Here is a 19,965-nt window from a genome sequence, read left to right as displayed (position 1 = left end):
TTCCATCGTATCTCTAACTCTCCGGGAGGCGGAGGCGCTTTGCGTCTCGAGCTACCCCTGCCCGCCGGGGTACCGCGTCCCGACCGGCTGGTTGCTAAGCGTCGGAGGCGTACCGGTCCCTCCAGTCCCTCTAGGTGTGGCGCGCGAGATGGCCATCCCGAACCACTACTACTTAGAGCTCACGCCAGAGCAGCGGAGGAATCCCCAGTGGCATCCCGACTACAGCCCGACTTGGGAAAGCTTCTTCCTCAATCGGCGTGAGAGGGCGCTTGCCAGGCACGAGGAGGGCGGCCCGCCTCCTTCGAACTTCAACGAGGCCGGCCGTCGGCCGTGGTGGCGCGGCCGGACTCTCCAGGGCGTCATGGCCTACCGTGGCCCCCGCCTGCGCTACCCTCAGTCCCAACCCACGCGTGCTCTCCCGCCGAGGTTCGACTACCGCGACCCCGATGCCAGCGACGATGATGACGGCGACTACGACGACTATAGTGGCGAGTACTATAGGGCTAGGCACGAGTATGACTGAATGACTCCAACAGTCAAATCTGACCATGTATCTTAATTTTCAGTTGAGCTATGTACTTTTAATTCGAGTTCAATCGTAATAAAATTTTATTCCCGCCCCTTTCTTTCCCGCCTTTTTTTCTCCCACGCGCGGCGTCGTGGCGGGAAACTTAAAAGAAAAGGAACATAAAAAGAAAAAAGAAAAGAAACAAACAAGAAATAGAAAAGAAACAACAAAAGAAAAGAAACAGAAAAGAAAAAAAGAAATAGAAAAGAAACAGCAAAAGAAAAGAAAAAAAGAGAAATAGAAAATAAGAAGGGAGAATTGGTTATTTACCAAAAACTTCACCATCCTTGGATCATCTACCCAATGTTCATTGTACATTGGCAAAATACCCAATAGGGACTTTAGAGTAAAAAAGAACTACAACAGGACCCTAATTAGAGCTATTCATTAAGTGTACTCCTGGATTGGATTAAAACCAGTTCACATCGTACATGAGGTTAAAAAAAAGTTCGCACCTAACGCTCTTGCTCTCCTCCATCCTCCAAATATATAATCTACAAGGACAACCTGCATAGCTATCTAACTAAAGAAATTGTTCAGCTGGATGCTCCTTGGAGAGGTGCATATAGCCCAGATCGATTGGACCTTGATTAACTAGCATGGATTTTGGTGGGCACGGTGCTTGTCCAAACTCAATGTTTTCACGAATTAAAAAACTAATGTCTTCTTGTTGGCTGGTATGCCCGTCCATTCTGATGAAGTATAAGATGGAATCAGGGACATATACATGTGCATGGCAGCGGGATGCTACGGTCAAGGCACACGGCGGCAGGACGTACAGGCGGACACCGACAACAGCGGTGATCGCGAGCGGACGATGTTGATGAAAGTTGACGGCATCGGAACGACTATGAGACGTCGGCGGCCGAGGTGTTGATCCGCCGCCGCGAACGACGCTGACTCCATGCGAAAGTCTGCGGTATGCTGAACTGGTGGGTTTCGATCTGATCGATCCTATTCTTAAGCAGTTACGTGAATCATGAGCAGCTCTAGTTAGGATCCTGCTGTAATTGTTATATTGCTTTCAAGTCCTTGATGGGTTATTTACCAATGTACAATGAACTTTGGGTAGATGATCCAAGGATGGTGAAGTTTTGGGTAAATAACCAATTCTCAATGGATGTGCTCCCACATCACACTGAGGCCAATCTGGTCCCTTGCCTACACTTTTGGCGGCTCAGATTAACCTTGTCGATCAGAACAGCTTCTGCTGTTGTTGATAAGATTATTTTTTCATGTCAAGAACAATAATTATATAGATATTATTTGAAAATAAAATAAATTAAATTCTACGCGAAGAGAAAAAAGTCTTGAGTTTTCTTTAAGGTTGATTTCAAAAAGCTTACGACACAGGCAATTGGAAGTTCATGTTTCCTACGTTAGATATGAAGGAGTTACCGGAATAATTTGTTTAATTGACGAATGGAGTAGTTAATAATGGCAAAGTATGTATAATGATTAATGATAATTTGGGTCCTTATTTCTAAACGAGTAGCGGCATAAGACAATGAGGCCCTTTCTCTCCTCTATTGTTTAATATTGCTGCTGAAGTTTTAGTTCTTTTAGTTAGAAGAGCTCAAGATGGTGGTCAGACTATATGCTTAGTAGTTGATTTGTTGGATGATGGAATATCCATTACTTCGTATGACGATGATGTTATATTTATGTTTGAATATGTTCAGAAAGTACGGGAAACCTACAATTATTTTATGTATTTTTGAGCAACTTACACAATTAAAATTAACTTTCATAAAAGCTAGGTTTCTTTTTGGGGGGTGGTTGTTGATAAGCAAGCCACGTACACCCATATTTTTTTACTTGCAAAAAGTAGATTTCCCTTTTAGATACTTGGAGGTCCCCGCGCATTACAAACCTTTGCAAAATAGTGATTAACATAAAAGGAAAATTCTAGTTGGAAAGGTAATCACACTTCAACAAGATCTAGATTGATTTTGATTGAGCCACCACTAAGTAAAGTTCATAGCTATATGATTTTCGTCCTTTACTATGCCAAAGGGAGTCATGTAAAGATGTTATTTCTTTCGGGCTCGTATGCTTTGGAAATAAATAAAAAATTGTTAAAAAATATCACTTAGTCAAATGGATCGATGGTTGTTGACCAAAAGATCAAGGGGCGCTTGGGGTGACAAATCTTTACCTTAAGAATGCCCGCCTCCTATGTAAATGGATTTGAAGGTTATAAAATGAAGAGGGTTTGTGTCATGATTTGGTTAGAGCAAAATATTTCAGGAAAGGTACTTTTACTCAATGTAAATCAAATCCCGTTCACATTTCTTGTCTGGTTTGGTTTCTGTTAAACATGTTTACTATAGCCTTTGCAAGAGAGTGACCGGTGATGGTAGAAAGACTTGATTTTGGGAGGATTGTTGGATTGGTCACAAACCAATATTGCCAAAGTTTCCCTCGCTTGTATAATCTTTGTTATAGTCATAATGTTACAGTTAACACGGTCTTTATGTTGGAGATATGCCCAAGAGGCAATAATAAAATGGTTATTATAATATATCTTTGTGTTTATGATAATGTTTGCATACTGATACGTCTCCAACGTATCCATAATTTCTGATGTTCCATGCTTGTTTTATGACAATACTTACATGTTTTGCTCGCACTTTATAATGTTTTTATGCGTTTTCCGGAACTAACCTATTAACAAGATGCCACAGTGCCAGTTCCTGTTTTCTGCTGTTTTTGGTTCCAGAAAGGCTGTTCGGGCAATATTCTCGGAATTCGACGAAACGAAGACCAAACATCATAATTCACCGAGACGGACCAGGACACCGAAGGGGAGTCAGAGGGGAGGCCAGGGCCCCCACACAGTACGGCCGCGCGGGCCAGCCCCTGGCCGCGCCGGCCTATGGGGAGGGCACCCTGTTGCCCCTCCTGCGCCGCCTCTTCGCCTATATAAGCCCTTTCGACCTAAAAACTCGATACCTTTTGACGAAACTCCAGAAAGACTCCAGGGGCGCCGCCGCCATCGCGAAACTCCAATTCGGGGTACAGAAGTCTCTGTTCCGGCACCCTGCCGGGACGGGGAAGTGCCCCCGGAAGCCATCTCCATCGACGCCACCGCCTCCATCATGCTCCGTGAGTAGTTCCCCCATGGACTACGGGTTCTAGCAGTAGCTAGTTGGTACTCTCTATCCCATGTACTTCAATACAATGATCTCATGAGCTGCCTTGCATGATTGAGATCTATCTGATGTAATCGGTGTTGTGTTTGTTGGGATCCGATGGATGATACATTATGATTAGTCTATCTATAAAGTTTGTGAAGTTATTGTTGCTGCAATCTTGTTATGCTTAATGCTTGTCACTAGGGCCCGAGTGGCATGATCTTAGATTTAAGCTCTATACTTATTGCTTAGATTGTATCTACAAGTTGTATGCACATGTCACTGTCCGGAACCAAACGCCCCGAAGTGACAGAAATCGGGACAACCGGAGGGGATGGCGGTGATGTGAGGATCACATATTTTCACGGAGTGTTAATGCTTTGCTCCGGTACTCTATTAAAAGGAGTACCTTAATATCCAGTAGATTCCCTAGAGGCCCGGCTGCCACCGGCTGGTAGGACAAAAGATGTTGTACAAGTTTCTCATTGCGAGCATGTATGACTATATATGGAAAACATGCCTACATAATTAATAGTCTTGATGTTCTAACTTAATGCTTTGAATCCTATCAATTGCCCAACTGTAATTTGTTCACCCAACACTTGTTACTTGTTATTGGAGAGTTACCACTAGTGTAGATCGTTGGGAACCCCGGTCCATCTCTCATCATCATATACTTGTTCTATATGTCATTGGAAGTAGTATCAACTATTTTCTGGTGCCATTGCTCCTGTGTTATTGCTACTGCTACTGTGTTACTGTTACTATTGCTCTCATATTACTGTTGCTTTCACATCACCCCTGTTACTAGTGCTTTTCCAGGTGCAGCTGAATTGACAACTCAGTTGTTAAGACTTATAAGTATTCTTTACCTCCCCTTGTGTCGAATCAATAAATTTGGGTTTTACTTCCCTCGAAGACTGTTGCGATCCCCTATACTTGTGGGTTATCAAGACTATTTTCTGGCGCCGTTGCCGGGGAGGCATAGCTCTACTCATAAGTTCACCTGGGGAGTACACTCTACCTCTCTCTCTGTTTTACTTTATTTTATTTTGTTTTGCTTAGTTTACTTTTGTTTAGTTTATTTGTGCTTAGTTTATTTCTGTCTAGTATTATTTTTCCTAGTTTACTTTTGCTTAGTTTCTTTTTGTCTTGTTTTATTTTTCTCATATACCCAAAAATCCATAAAAATTTGAAAAACCTAAAAATTAAAAACTGCTGCTATGGGAGAACCCATAACCTACTTCGAGCTTATAGAATATTATAATAATTATAGAGAATCAAGAACTGGTAAAGTAATGAGTGCTATGATAGAAAAATTGAATACAATTGCTAAAATCTTGCTTAAACGCCATGATATAAATTGTTGCTCTAAAGAGGACACTAAACATCTGAAATTTCAATGTGGCTTTAGTGAAGAAGTTTTAATTAAGAACTACAATTGGAATAACAATATTCATCTTGGGTTCGAAGAGGTAGAACAATTTGTCTTATTTATGGGAGCCTCCGAGATAGAATCCTTCATGGTTAAAAATTATGAAACTTGTGTTGTTTGTAAGGACCTTAAAGATTATGTCTCTTCTATCCTTAATTTTTGCAATGAAAGTTACACTGATAATCCTTATATCATTGATTATAAAGAGAGACTCATTAATGCACAAGAATGCACTCACAATTTGCAGGAACCTGTGAAAGAAGAAATTGATGAACCTGAAAGCTCATTGGATGAAAAAGAGGAGGAAATTGATGAACCTGAGAGCTCATTGGATGAAAAAGAAGAGGAGAGTGATGAACAAAAGGAGGAAGAATGGATTAGCTACCCATGCCAACCTTCTGATGAGAGACCAAGGTGGATTCAAGTTTTTTGAGTACTAACCCCTCTAATGAAGTTTATGAGAAGTTTGGTGTGAAGGAAGTTTTCAAGGGTCAAGAGAGGAGGATGATATATGATCAAGAAGAGTGAAAAGTCTAAGCTTGGGGATGCCCCCGTGGTTCATCCCTGCATATTTCAAGAAGACTCAAGCGTTTAAGCTTGGGGATGCCCAAGGCATCCCCTTCTTCATCAACATTATCAGGTTTCTTCTATTGAAACTATATTTTTATTCGGTCACATCTTATGTGCTTTACTTGGAGCGTCTGTGTGCTTTTATTTTTGTTTTTGTTTGAATAAGATCGGATCCTAGCAATCCTTGTGTGGGAGAGAGACATGCTCCGCTTTTTCATATGAACACTTGTTCTTCGTTTTACTTTTAATGTTCAATGATAAAAGTTGGAAGCTACAGCACTTATGGTTATTTGGTTGAAAACAGAAAATGCCTCATATTGTCTTGGATAATTTGACACTTGGCAATTGTTTTGAGCTCTCAAGTTGATCATGATTAAGTTTTTTCATGTAGTTTAAACCTATTAGTGGAGAACTACTGTAGAGCTTGTTAAAATTGGTTTGCATGATTGGTCTCTCTTAAGGTCTAGATATTTTCTGGTAAAAGTGTTTGAGCAACAAGGAAGACAGTGTAGAGTATTATAATGCTTGCAATATGTTTTTATGTAAGTTTCTTTGTCGGTTCATACTTGTGTTTGCTTCAAACAACCTTGCTAGCCTAAGCCTTGTACTGAGAGGAAATGCTTCTCGTGCATCCAAAACCTTGAGCCAAAACCTATGCCATTTGTGTCCACCATACCTACCTACTACATGGTATTTCTCCGCCATTCCAAAGTAAATTGCTTGAGTGCTACCTTTAAACAATTCAAAATTTATTACCTCTGATTTGTGTCAATGTTTTATAGCTCATGAGGAAGTATGTGGTGTTTATCTTTCAATCTTGTTGGGCAACTTTCACCAATGGACTAGTGGCTTCATCCGCTTATCCAATAATTTTGCAAAAAGAGCTGGCAATGGGATTCCCAGTCCCAAATTAATTAACCAAAATAGACACTCCTCCATGGTATGTGATTGTTGGACGGCACCCGAAGGATTCGGTTAGCCATGGCTTGAGTAAGCAAAGGTGGGGAGGAGTGTCATCATAATAAAACTAAAATAAAAGGGCACTCCTTCATGGTATGAGATTGTTGGCAGGCACCCGTGGATTCGGTTAGCCATGGTTTGTGAAAGTAAAGGTTGGAAGGAGTGCCACCCAAAAATAAAAATAAACTACATCATGGGAGCCGCTCTTCGAAAGTCTGTTTGGCAAGGGGGTTAGAGTGTCCACTACCATTCGTTGACAACAACAAACACCTCTCAAAATGTTATTTTTATGCTCTCTTTATGTTTTCAAAATGAAAGCTCTAGCACAAACATAACAATCGATGCTTCCCTCTTTGAAGGGCCATTCTTTTACTTTATGTAGAGTCAGTTTACCTACTTCCTTCCACCTTAAGAAGCAAACACTTGTGTTAACTGTGCATTGATTCTTACATACTTGCTTATTTGCATTCATCATATTACTTTATGTTGACAATTATCCATGAGATATGCATGTTGAAAGTTGAAAGCAACCGCTGAAACTTATATCTTCTTTTGTGTTGCTTCGATGCCTTTACTCTGAATCTATTGCTTTATGAGTTAACTCTTATGCAAGGCTTTGATGCTTGTCTTGAAAGTACTCTTCATGAAAAGTTTTGCTATATGTTATCTATTTGTTAGCAACTATAAATCATTGCCTTGAGTCACTTCATTCATTTCATATGCTTTGTAATAGTATGACCAAGGTTATGTAAGTAGCATATCACTACATAAATTATTCTTTTTATCGTTTACCTACTCGAGGACGAGTAGGAACTAAGCTTGGGGATGCTGATACGTCTCCAACGTATCCATAATTTCTGATGTTCCATGCTTGTTTTATGACAATACTTACATGTTTTGCTCGCACTTTATAATGTTTTTTATGCGTTTTCCGGAACTAATCTATTAACAAGATGCCACAGTGCCAGTTCCTGTTTTCTGCTGTTTTTGGTTCCAGAAAGGCTGTTCGGGCAATATTCTCGGAATTCGACGAAACGAAGACCAAACATCATAATTCACCGAGACGGACCAGGACACCGAAGGGGAGTCAGAGGGGAGGCCTGGGGCCCCCACACAGTAGGGCCGCGCGGGCCAGCCCCTGGCCGCGCCGGCCTATGGGGAGGGCACCCTGTTGCCCCTCCTGCGCCGCCTCTTCGCCTATATAAGCCCTTTCGACCTAAAAACTCGATACCTTTTGACGAAACTCCAGAAAGACTCCAGGGGCGCCGCCGCCATCGCGAAACTCCAATTCGGGGGACAGAAGTCTCTGTTCCGGCACCCTGCCGGGACGGGGAAGTGCCCCCGGAAGCCATCTCCATCGACGCCACCGCCTCCATCATGCTCCGTGAGTAGTTCCCCCATGGACTACGGGTTCTAGCAGTAGCTAGTTGGTACTCTTTATCCCATGTACTTCAATACAATGATCTCATGAGCTGCCTTACATGATTGAGATCTATCTGATGTAATCGGTGTTGTGTTTGTTGGGATCCGATGGATGATACATTATGATTAGTCTATCTATAAAGTTTGTGAAGTTATTGTTGCTGCAATCTTGTTATGATTAATGCTTGTCACTAGGGCCCGAGTGCATGATCGTAGATTTAAGCTCTATACTTATTGCTTAGATTGTATCTACAAGTTGTATGCACATGTCACTGTCCGGAACCAAAGGCCCCGAAGTGACAGAAATCGGGACAACCGGAGGGGATGGCGGTGATGTGAGGATCACATGTTTTCACGGAGTGTTAATGCTTTGCTCCGGTACTCTATTAAAAGGAGTACCTTAATATCCAGCAGATTCCCTAGAGGTCCGACTTCCACCGGCTGGTAGGACAAAAGATGTTGTACAAGTTTCTCATTGCGAGCACGTATGACTATATATGGAAAACATGCCTACATAATTAATAATCTTGATGTTCTAACTTAATACTTTGAATCCTATCAATTGCCCAACTGTAATTTGTTCACCCAACACTTGTTACTTATTATTGGAGAGTTACCACTAGTGTAGATCGTTGGGAACCCCGGTCCATCTCTCATCATCATATACTTGTTCTATATGTCATTGGAAGTAGTATCAACTATTTTCTGGTGCCATTGCTCCTGTGTTATTGCTACTACCAACGTATTCTTTATTACTATTGCTCTCATATTACTGCTGCTTTCACATCACCCCTGTTACTAGTGCTTTTCCAGGTGCAGCTGAATTGACAACTCAGTTGTTAAGGCTTATAATTATTCTTTACCTCCCCTTGTGTCGAATCAATAAATTTGGGTTTTACTTCCCTCGAAGACTGTTGCGATCCCCTATACTTGTGGGTTATCACATACCATGCTATAATTGTATTAACCGAAACATTGATACATGTGTGTTATGTAAACAACAAGGAGTCCCTAGTAAGCCTGTTGAATAACTAGCTTGTTGATTAATATATGATCATGGTTTCGTGATCATGAACATTGGATGTTATTAATAACAAGGTTATGTCATTGATGAATAATGTAATGGACACACCCAATTAAGCGTAGCATAAGATCACGTCATTAAGTTCATTTGCTATAAGCTTTCAATACATAGTTACCTAGTCCTTCGACCATGAGATCATGTAAATCACTTATGCCGGAAGGATATTTTGATTACATCAAACGCCACTGCGTAAATGGGTGGTTATAAAGGTGGGATTAAGTATTCGGAAAGTATGAGTTGAGGCATATGGATCAAGAGTGGAATATTGTCCATCCTGATGACGGATAGATATACTCTGGACCCTCTCGGTGGAATGTCGTCTAATTAGCTTGCAAGCGTATGAATGGTTCATAAGAGATGACATACCACGGTAAAGAGTACTTGTCATGAGACGAGGTTGAACAAGGTATAGAGATACCGATGATCAAACCACGGACAAGTAAAATATCACGTGACAAAAGGAATCGGTATCGTATGTAAATGATTCAATCGATCACTAAGTGATCGTTGAATATGTGGGAGCCATTATGGATCTCCAGATCCCACTATTGGTTATTGGTCGGAGAGAAGTCTCAACCATGTCTGCATAGTTCACGAACCGTAGGGTTATACACTTAAGGTTTGATGTCGTTTAAGTAGATATGGAATATGGAATGGAGTTCGAAGTTTTGTTCGGAGTCTCAGATGGGATCCATGACATCACGAGGAGTTCCGGAATGGTCCGGAGAATAATATTCATATATAGGAAGTCACTTTCCAAGTTTGGAAATGATCCGGTGAATTTATGGAAGGTGGTTTCTAGAATTATCCGGAATAAATCACTACGGAAGGAGGAGTCCCGGAGGGACTCCACAAACCCTAACCAGCCAACCAAGTGGGAGGGTGGAGTCCATGGTGGACTCCACCTCCTTGGCCGGCCAAGTAAAGGGGGAAGGGGAGAGTCCCTGACCCTCTAGGTTTCGTCCATAAGTCAATTTTTCTGTTGGGGTCTTATTCGAAGACTTTGGGCAAACCCTTGGGGTTCCACCTATATAATGAGGAGGAGAGGGATGGGCTGCCCATGGCTTGGGCATCCAAGGGCCGGCGCCCAAGTGCCCCTCCCCTCTCCCCAAACCCTAGCCTCTCCTGCTCCACATAATACTCCCGCAACGCATAGGCGAAGCCCTGCCGGAGTTCTCCACCACCACCGCCACCACGCTGTCGTGCTGCCAGGATTCCGAGGAGGATCTACTACTTCCGCTGGCCGCTGGAACAGGGAGGAGGACGTCGTCTTCATCAACACCGAACGTGTGATCGAGTACGGAGGTGCTGCCCGATTGTGGCACCATCAAGATCTTCTATGCGCTTTTGAAAGCGGCAAGTGATCATCTTCTGCAACAACGAGATCTAATCTCGTAGGCTTTGGAAATCTTCAAGGGTTAGTCTCGTGATCCCCTCGTTGCTACCATAGATTGTATCTTGGTTTGGTTTTCGTTCTTGCGGTAGGAAATTTTTTGTTTTCTATGCTACGAATCCCATCACTTTACTACAGGGTTCAATTTTCTCAAATTTATGAGATCTCTAAGAGATGAAACGAAAGAAATGTGGTTAATTTTTTTAGAATTGTGTAGTCAAGTTAATTCGTCCCGTTAGGATCATAGGGTAACTTGGCTTTTGATCAAGTATGGGTTTTTCCTATTAATTATATGTACTCCTTTCTAATAGTCAAGCGTGTCAATTTTCCTTATAAAGCTAAATGGACCCTCAAATAACCTTTGAGGATCAAACAATTTTGTTGGGTAGTGATGAGAAATAGAATTCTTACCAAAGTGAACTTGCTCAAAAAAGGATGTGAAAAGGTAGAACTATGTGAGTTTTTGCGATGATCCTGAGGCACATGAACATTTTTTAATTTTTTGTGTCCTCTAGTAAAATATATTTGGAATATAACAAGTGTTGCTCTAGGGATTAACTCCATTCCGGCTGGTTTTAGAGAGTCATATATGGATTGGTTTAGTAATAATTTTGGTAGGATTACAAGAGCTATTATGATAGGATCTATTGATATTATCTAAGCTAGTAGGAAAACAAGAAACAAGACTTCCTTTAGATTGAGATCCTACAAAATTTATTCTTTTTTTCTTTTCATTTTATTAATTAACCAGTGCGCAACCCCGGGCAAAATTGCAGAAAGATGGGCTAAGAATGTTTCTACTTCAAGAGGCTAGGAGAATGGAACAAGTGGCGCGTGAGATCTCCGGGCAAAGTCATGGCTGCTGAAAAGCGGATAGTTGTGTAGCGTTCATGTTCATCTCCTTGCTCAAGCTCTGGTAGTGTCTCCTCGAACATGCATGTAGTAGATCGTAGCGCTCATGCGTATACCTCTCTTCCTTCCCTTGGATCAGATAGGCGGGATGAAATTTCAATATGTTTATGAAAAGGGATGAAGCTTGCTACCCGCATGGGTAGCTACACACCAATATGCAAGCCATATTAACTTGTTTTATCTCGGTTTTCTAGTAGAACGTGGAATTCTAGTGTATAAAAGTGGTTTCCGAATTTTGATTTGAACTTTTTTTTGTCAAAGTCAACTCAATATTCAAAAAGTCAATGCAAAATACGTTGGTGAGTTGACTTTGATCAAAAAATATTCATATCAAAATTTGGAAACCACTTTTGTACACTAGAATTCCACGTTCTACTAGGAAACCGAGCTAAAACAAGTTAATATGTCATGGCCTTTGTGTGTGAGTCACTTTTCCTATATTCTATCTAAAATTATCTTCCTTTTCTTTTTCCTAATATTTGTCGAGGGTTGGTTCTGTTTTAGTCAACAATTCATGTATGTGTTATGTTCTTAATTAACCTTGTAATAACTGACACTCCAGTTTCTTAAACAAAACTGGAAACCCGTTGGGCTTCTCATCTCGAAAAAGAAAAGCTTATGTCAAAAGGTTACTTCAATGTGAGCTGAGATATGAAAAAAAGGTCAACGGTAGCTGTCAAAAGGAACCTGGTTGTGTAATAGGCCAAGAATTTGTTAATTTTATTCCTTAAAATCTAGATCAGTACGTACATAAAAATAAAAATTGTTAGGAACCCAAGTCACAAAATCCGCGCTCAGCAAAAAATCAATGCGACCAAGTTAATCAATCATCAACAACTCCGAAGCAACTGGGCGTGTAGCAAAGTGGGGCATAGAACTTTCTATCTTTGACATCAACTACAAAGCCAGAACCTCTATCGAGTCCCAAATTTTGGCGGATTTTTTTGTTGATTGGACTGAAGCGCCGGAGGGCACACCTGTGCCGGAACCTGAACCTTGGGTCATGCACTTTGACGGATCCAAGCAACATCAATGCTCGGGGGCTGGAGTTACCTTGAAGTCACCAACCGGAGAAGAACTGCAGTACGTTCTGTAGACTCACTTCGAAGCTACAAACAACATGGCGGAATATGAGGCCTTGCTACACGGATTGTGCATCGCTAAGGAAATCGGGATCAAGCACATCATATGTTGCGGAGATTCTGACCTGGTGGCACAACAAGTAGCCAGAACCTGGAACGCCAGAAACTCCATTATGGCGACCTACAGAGACGAAGTTGACGAGATCACCAAGTGCTTCCTCAGATATGAAGTCCAAGCTCGGATCCGGCTGGAAACACATTCCGCCTGGAATCTTCCTTGAGCATCTACGGACACCCTCGGTGAAGGGCGCTAACCCGGGAAACCCAGATGTGGCGGTGTCTCCAGCTAAAGAGGTGATGGTAATCACTCCGGCTTGGACCCGACCTTTCCTGGATTACCTTATTGACCAGAAGAAGTTGCCAGAGGACGAAGTCCTCGCATGACAGGTCGTCAGACGAGCAAGATCCTACACAATAGTTGATGGACAGCTCTATAAACAAAGCGCAAACAGGGTATTTTTGAAATGTGTCTCAAATCAAGACGGCATCGAAAATCCTCAGAGAGATCCATGCAGGCGATTGCGGGCATCACGCCGCTCCCAGGTCCCTCGTTGCAAAAGCTTTCCGGCAAGGTTTTTACTGGCTAAAAACTAAAGAAGATGCTGAGAAGATCGTGAAAACTTGCCGAGGTTGTCAGTATTATGCTACTCAACCAAACGCTTCGGCTCAGGAGTTGAAGAACATCCCTATCATGTGGCCGTTCGCGGTCTGGGGGCTCGACATGGTCGGAAATTAAAGAAATCATCTCCTGGCGGTTTTGAGTACCTTTCAGTCGTTATTGACAAGTTCAGTAAGTGGATCGAGGCAAAGCCAGTGAGAAAAGTCGATGGTGCTACGGCACTAAAATTTGTTTGCAGCCTCGTAACGAGATTTGGCATCCCACACAACATAATCACAGATAATGGCACAAACTTCGCACATGGAGAACTAAAGGATTATTGCAGTGACGTAGGAATCCGGCTTGACCTTGCATCTGTGGCTCATCCACAATCCAATGGACAAGTCGAGCGAGCTAATGGCTTCATACTAGCCGGAATCAAACCTCACCTTGAAGAACCGCTGCGCCGTGCAACCGGAGCTTGGGCTGAGGAGTTAGATTCTGTTTTGTGGAGTTTACGATAGCTGTCAAAGTAAATTGGCAGTGTAGTGAGTCAAGAATTTCTTAATTTTATTGCTTAAAAAATAGATCAGTGCGTACATAAAAATTGGTCAGGAACCCAAGTCACAAAATGAGAAATAGAAAAAGAAGAAGATGGAAATAATCTCTCTATCAAGTAGTATAATCATAAAAATTGGAAGGCATGAAGAATGAATCACACACACGCGCTATTGGTTCAGTTCCGAAGAAACAGGGAGCGTGGCTTCGCGCGCTATTGGTGGTCGACTTGTGGGTTATCAGCAGTCCGGCGCTGGCACGTGAACATCTTGAGCACGCCGTCGGACCTGCCGGCGACGAGCGCCCCTCCGCCGGCGTCGGCGTCGCCCTGCCGCCACGCGACGGCGCTGACGAAGCCGCCGCCGGCGTCGCTGTCGGCGAGGCCGAAGGGGTGGACCCAGACGGGCTTTGCCCACCTGAGGTCGTAGACGAAGACGTGGTTGGACTCGGAGCCGCTGGCCACCAGCCCGGCCCCGCGCCACAGGCCCATGCCCACGAAGCTCCTCCCGCTCACGTGGCCGCTGTACGACCGCACCTCCCGCGCCGGGCCCGACACCGCCGTTGCCGTCGCCGGCCACTCCCACAGCCGGTGCGTCCCGTCGGCGGCCGACGTCACCACCCTCCGCGCCGGCGCCCAGCGCACGTACGTGACGGCGCGCGCGTGCCCGTCCATGGACGCCACCGCGCCGTGGCCCAGCGCGCGCACGTCGTACACGGCCGCGCGCCGGTCCGCCGAGCCCACGGCCAGCTGCGGACCACCGGCGGGGTCGAACTCGACGCACAGCACCGCGCCACCGGCCCGCGCCGTGGCCCACGACGTCCCGGAGGGGGCGCGCGGGTCCCAGACGTGCGCCGTGCGGTCGTCGGAACCGGACGCCGCCATGGACGCGCCGTGGGGCGCGTAGTCGAGCGCCCACACGCGCCGCCCCGCGTGCTCGTCCCGCTCCCACGACGCCACGCCGCGCTCCGCGTCGTACTCCGTCACGACGCCGTCGTAGTCGCCGCACCCCACCGCGCCTCCCTCGGGCCGCCACCGCACGCTGCTGAGCTTCGCCGGCACGCAGATGCACGCAGCGGGGCTACACGACGACGAAGTAGACGTCGGCTGGTGCAGGAAGTCGGCGACGGTGTATATCCGGACCTTTCGCGCGATGCCGCCGGTGGCGAGGAGGCGGCCGGCGGGGTCGAAGTCGACGCTGCCGATGGCGTCCGACGCGCCTGCCAGCGCCGGGGACGGCACCGTGGCCGCGAGCCGGAAGTCCCATTCCAGTCGAGGCGGAGACAGCTCGTCGTCCTCCTCCGGTCGCGCGGGAAACGTAATGCCGTGGTCGACCTCGTCGTCGTCGTTGGCTTCTTGGCTATGTCGTCGGCGCTGGTGTCCGGAGGTGGAGGGAGGAGAAGAGGGGGAGGAGGGGCTGGTCATGGAACGCTCCTCATGGACATGGATCGAGAGCTAATAAGCTACTAGTAGTAAGTAGAATGGTGTACTTGTGCATGTGGTGATGATGAACTTTGGTTTTTTCTTGGTTTAGGTTTGGTGGCTCTTGTTTATTTGGGGTTGAGCCTAAGCTAACTGCCTTAATTGCTGCCACCAGGAACACTTGCCTAGAGAGAGGGAGAGGTGGTCTAATGGAGAGCCACATGAAGAAGGCAACGAGAGAGAAAGGTTTTTGTGGTGGGAGTTGCGGTCATGTCGTGGCTACCTCTGCAAATGCAATGCCAAACCTAATCCACAGCTTCATCGGCTAGCTAGCTATCAGGCGGTTGTGCCCTGATTAATTCCCATATATCTCATTAATACATCGGTACTTTTTAGTTTGTGTTGCATTATCTGTCCACGGTGTCGAGGCTTTTCTTCCTTTCCAATTGAAGCTATCAAGCTAGCTAAGGAGGAGTAGTATCTAGGTTTTGGCATTCTTACCTTTGCTTGGTTTTTTGCTATTCCTTAGACTACTAACTACTAAGAGGCAACTATTTCTAAATCACTGCTAAGAACGATTTGGCTTGGACCATATTCCTGCAATTACAAAAGGGGGTGAGAGGATCTCCATATAATGATTAGATGTGGCAACTCAAGAATGACTAGTTCCAAGTCATGTGGGTGGTAGAGTTCATTTTTCCTTTTCAGTTGAGAATCTTCTCTCCTCCTTTCATTGTCGCCAACTCTCCATCTCGATTATTAATTCCCTTCTTCTTGCAAAGTAGGAACTCGGTCCGACCCTTGCTAGAGCATCACACACATCCTTCTCGCAAAAAAAACATCCCACTCATCCTTCCACAAAACCGGGATAAAGTTGAGGCAACTGGTCATGATTCAAGGTAACTTCCTAAAGAAATATATTTTGTATACGACTAGCACCACCAAGCGCCAAGAAAATCGGTTAATCGGTAAAGATACATCTTATATCATGCCCAGGAAAGAGACATAAAGTCCTAAGAGGGCTGGTCTTAAGATAATCCAAGTAAACACACAACAAATGCCATAGGTGGATGTCATTGTCCATAATGGATGATATGTCTTAATGATTACCCACAATATATTAGTTTAGTGTACTTTTGGGCCTTAAAATATGTAAATTATATTTTTTTCTAGAAACTTTCCTTTTGCTGGTTGGGGCCGCTGGCAACCGCAAATGGACGTGTGCCTCTTCCATGTCTGCGGGCCACCGCAAACATACCGAAACGGGCAGTTTTGCTATCCAAAGTATGGTAGCCCGTTGGGGCATAATGTGTTCTTGTTATCTACCGGGTAGAGTTGATGTATGATGTTTGCTTAGAAGAAGAAAAAAACAGCGCAATGCGCCTTACTTTATTGGTGCACTTTTTTTGCTCAATATTCACTCGTGCACCTGATTTGTATCGGCTCATTTTTTTGCCTAATGCTCCGACGTGCAACCTCTAGTTAACATATGGGTTCATAAAGAAAGATGTGTTGATATATGTACATAGGGTGGTGCAAGTTGTTGATGCACATATGCAAATATCAATTTGACAAAAACCTTATCCGCTTGACTAGTTGACTTGCATATGCAAATTAAGCTTAAGGTGTTTTTAGCAGGATATATACTAGATGGAAAAAAGGAATACCTTGTGGCTAGACATGGGATATATATGGTCCAGACTAGATGTGAACAGTTGGAGCGTGCAGGTGTATGTCTGTGGTGTGTGGTCACGGAATGGACAAGTGCGTGGCCAGTGGACGTATGGACTAGATTCGCCACTTGCACTTGGTAGAAGTACGTGCCAACCCTTTGCACCTCTTGTACTATTGACCTGCCATTTAGAGCAAGCAGCTAGCTATATCTATATATAACTCTCCGTCGATCGTGTGCAACCTAACTCCTGTAGATATGAAGCTTTGTAAGTATGGATATATTATGATGCAATCGTACGTTCGTTTGATTTGTTTATAACATGCACGTGGACGTGGTAAGGATCCAATCAGCGGTGCAAGCATGTTGTGTACGAATCTACGTCGCGGCTCACTTTACTTTTTCGATAAAGGGAATATATTAATATGAAAAAATATCAATTACATCCAGCCTCTGCACCGACCTAATGTCACTACGGATGCACACAACCACAAAAAGGAAAAAAGAAAAAACTAAGTAACAAAAGTCCCGCTACAGTATCTCGGGCCTAACAACAACAATACATCCACCACCAAGATAACACCTGAAATACTAACTCTCCAAAAACGACGTCTCTAAGAAGGGAACAGTGCTCTAACACCGTCGTCGCCCGATCAACGATCTTAGGTATTCACCCTGAAGATAGTCCCCGCTCTCAAAACAATGCCTCCAACAAGGTCATTGCCAGGCACAACTTGATTAAGGCCAGACCTTGGGTTTTCACCCTGAAAGGTAGGACTCTGAACTTCACCTGTGTTGTCGCCCCCACTTTCATACCGCTGCTGTGAAGCCCGGAACACCAAGCAAATCCCTCAACAGCGCGGAGACTTGAACCTCCCTTAGCTAGTCCTCCCCTTCGGCCTTCATGAACTTCTCTTCTTCCAACTTTCATCATGGATCCATATTCACTTGATGTCAACACAGAAAAAGAGCTCCGCGCCTTGATGTCTACGCACGCTTCTATTCCTGTAGACAGTGTTGGGCCTCCAAGAGCAGAGGTTTGTAGAACAGCAGCAAGTTTCCCTTAAGTGAATCACCCAAGGTTTATCGAACTCAGGGAGGTAGAGGTCAAAGATATCCCTCTCGAGCAACCCTGCAATTACGATACAAGAAGTCTCTTGTGTCCCCAACACACCTAATACACTTGTCAGATGTATAGGTGCACTAGTTCGGCGAAGAGATAGTAAAATGCAAGTGATATGGATGAATATGAGTGGTAATAACAATCTGAAATAAATATGGCAGCAAGTAAACGTGCAGTAGAACAGTAAATAAACGGTGATTTGATATTTGGAAACAAAGCCTAAGGATCATACTTTCACTAGTGGACACTCTCAACAATGATCACATAAATAAATAACTTCTCTTCACTTGTGCTACTTCCTCACACTCTCTTGTTGGATAACAAACACCATTCATTGTGTAGGGCTATAAAAGCACACCTCAAGCCGGAGTAAACAAGCTCCACAACATCCGGAGTTCATATTAAAGTAACCTCTAGAGTGCATAATAGACCGTTGCAATTTAGACCGAGTACTAACATAGCATACACACTGTCAACAATAGCTATGAAAGGGGAATAGATCGCATCAATACTATCATAGTAATAGTTAACTTCATAATCTACAAGAGATTACAATCATAACCTACGCCAAGTACTACATGATGCACACAATATCAACATTACATCATGGAGGAGGAAGAGACTACTTTAATAACATCACTAGAGTAGCACATAGATTAATAGTGATACAAAGCTCATGATCACATAAAGATCACATGGGAGAGAGATGAACCACATAGCTACCGGTAGAGCCCTCAACCTCGGGGGAGAACTACTCCCTCCTCATCATGGGAGTCAGCAACGGCGATGAAGATGGCGGTGGAGATGGCTTCCGGGGGCAATTCCCCGTCCCGGCGGCGTGCTGGAACAGAGACTTCTGTCCCCCGAACTTGACTTCGCGATGGCGGCGGCTCTGGAAGGTTTTCCGTATCGTGGCTTATGTTTTTAGGGTTTTCGCGATGGAGGCTTTAAGTAGGCGGAAGGGCAGCCTCGGAGGGGTCCTGGGGGACCCACACCATAGGGGGGGCGCCCCCCCTTGGCCGCGCCGCCAGGTGGGGTGGGGCCCCCTTGGCTCCCCTCTGGTCCCTCTTCGGTGCTCTGGAAGCTTCCGTGGAAAATAGGACCCTGGGCGTTGATTTCGTCCGATTCCGAGAATATTTCCTTTGTAGGATTTCTGAAACCAAAAACAGCTGGAAAACAGCAACTGGCTCTTCGGCATCTCGTTAATAGGTTAGTGCCGGAAAATGCGTATAAATGATGTAAAGTGTGTATAAAACATGTGAGTATCATCATAAAAGTAGCATGGAACATAAGAAATTATAGATACGTTTGAGACGTATCAAGCATCCCCAAGCTTAGTTCCTACTCGCCCTCGAGTAGGTAAACGATAATAAAGATAATTTCTGAAGTGACATGCTATCATAATCTTGATCAATACTATTGTAAAGCATATGAGATGAATGAAGTGATTCGAAGCAATGGTAAAGATAATGACTAAACAACTGAATCACATAGCAAAGACTTTTCATGAATAGTACTTTCAAGGACAAGCATCAATAAGACTTGCATAGGAGTTAACTCATAAAGCAATAGATTCTTAGTAGAAAGTTTTGAAGCAACACAAAGGAAGATATAAGTTACAGCGGTTGCTTTCAACTTCAACATGTATATCTCATGGATAATTGTCAACACAAAGTAATATGATGAATGCAAATAAGCAAGTATGTAGGAATCAATGCACACAGTTGACACAAGTGTTTGCTTCTAAGATAGAAAGAAGTAGGTAAACTGACTCAACATAAAGTAAAAGAAAGGCCCTTCACAGAGGGAAGCATGGATTGCTATATTTGTGCTAGAGCTTTTATTTTGAAAACATAGAAACAATTTTGTCAACGGTAGTAATAATTCATATGTGTTATGCATAAGATATCTTATAAGTTGCAAGCCTCATGCATAGATTACCAATAGTGCCCGCACCTTGTCCTAATTAGC

The 19,965-nt window shown here is 44.0% G+C and overlaps 1 protein-coding gene across 1 annotated transcript; it reads right to left on the bottom strand.

Annotated features, from left to right (window-relative positions):
• Window positions 1-13,770: 13,770 nt before the first annotated feature.
• On the bottom strand, window positions 13,771-15,517 carry LOC127308837 (WD repeat-containing protein RUP1-like). The gene has a single exon (XM_051339739.2). The coding sequence runs from the start codon at window positions 15,200-15,202 to the stop codon at window positions 13,994-13,996; it is 1,209 nt and encodes a 402-aa protein (XP_051195699.1). The 5' UTR covers window positions 15,203-15,517; the 3' UTR covers window positions 13,771-13,993.
• Between the last annotated feature and the right edge of the window lie 4,448 nt (window positions 15,518-19,965).

The sequence above is a fragment of the Lolium perenne genome, chromosome 6 (assembly GCF_019359855.2).
Source record: "Lolium perenne isolate Kyuss_39 chromosome 6, Kyuss_2.0, whole genome shotgun sequence".
Taxonomy (NCBI): domain Eukaryota; kingdom Viridiplantae; phylum Streptophyta; class Magnoliopsida; order Poales; family Poaceae; genus Lolium; species Lolium perenne.
The sequence above is the reverse complement of the archived record's forward strand: the minus strand, read 5'-3'. Positions and strand labels throughout refer to the sequence as shown.

What these genes read in the sequence shown, in the direction of transcription:
- LOC127308837 (XM_051339739.2), bottom strand. Translation starts at nt 15,202, where the DNA reads ATGACCAGCCCCTCCTCCCCCTCTTCTCCTCCCTCCACCTCCGGACAC.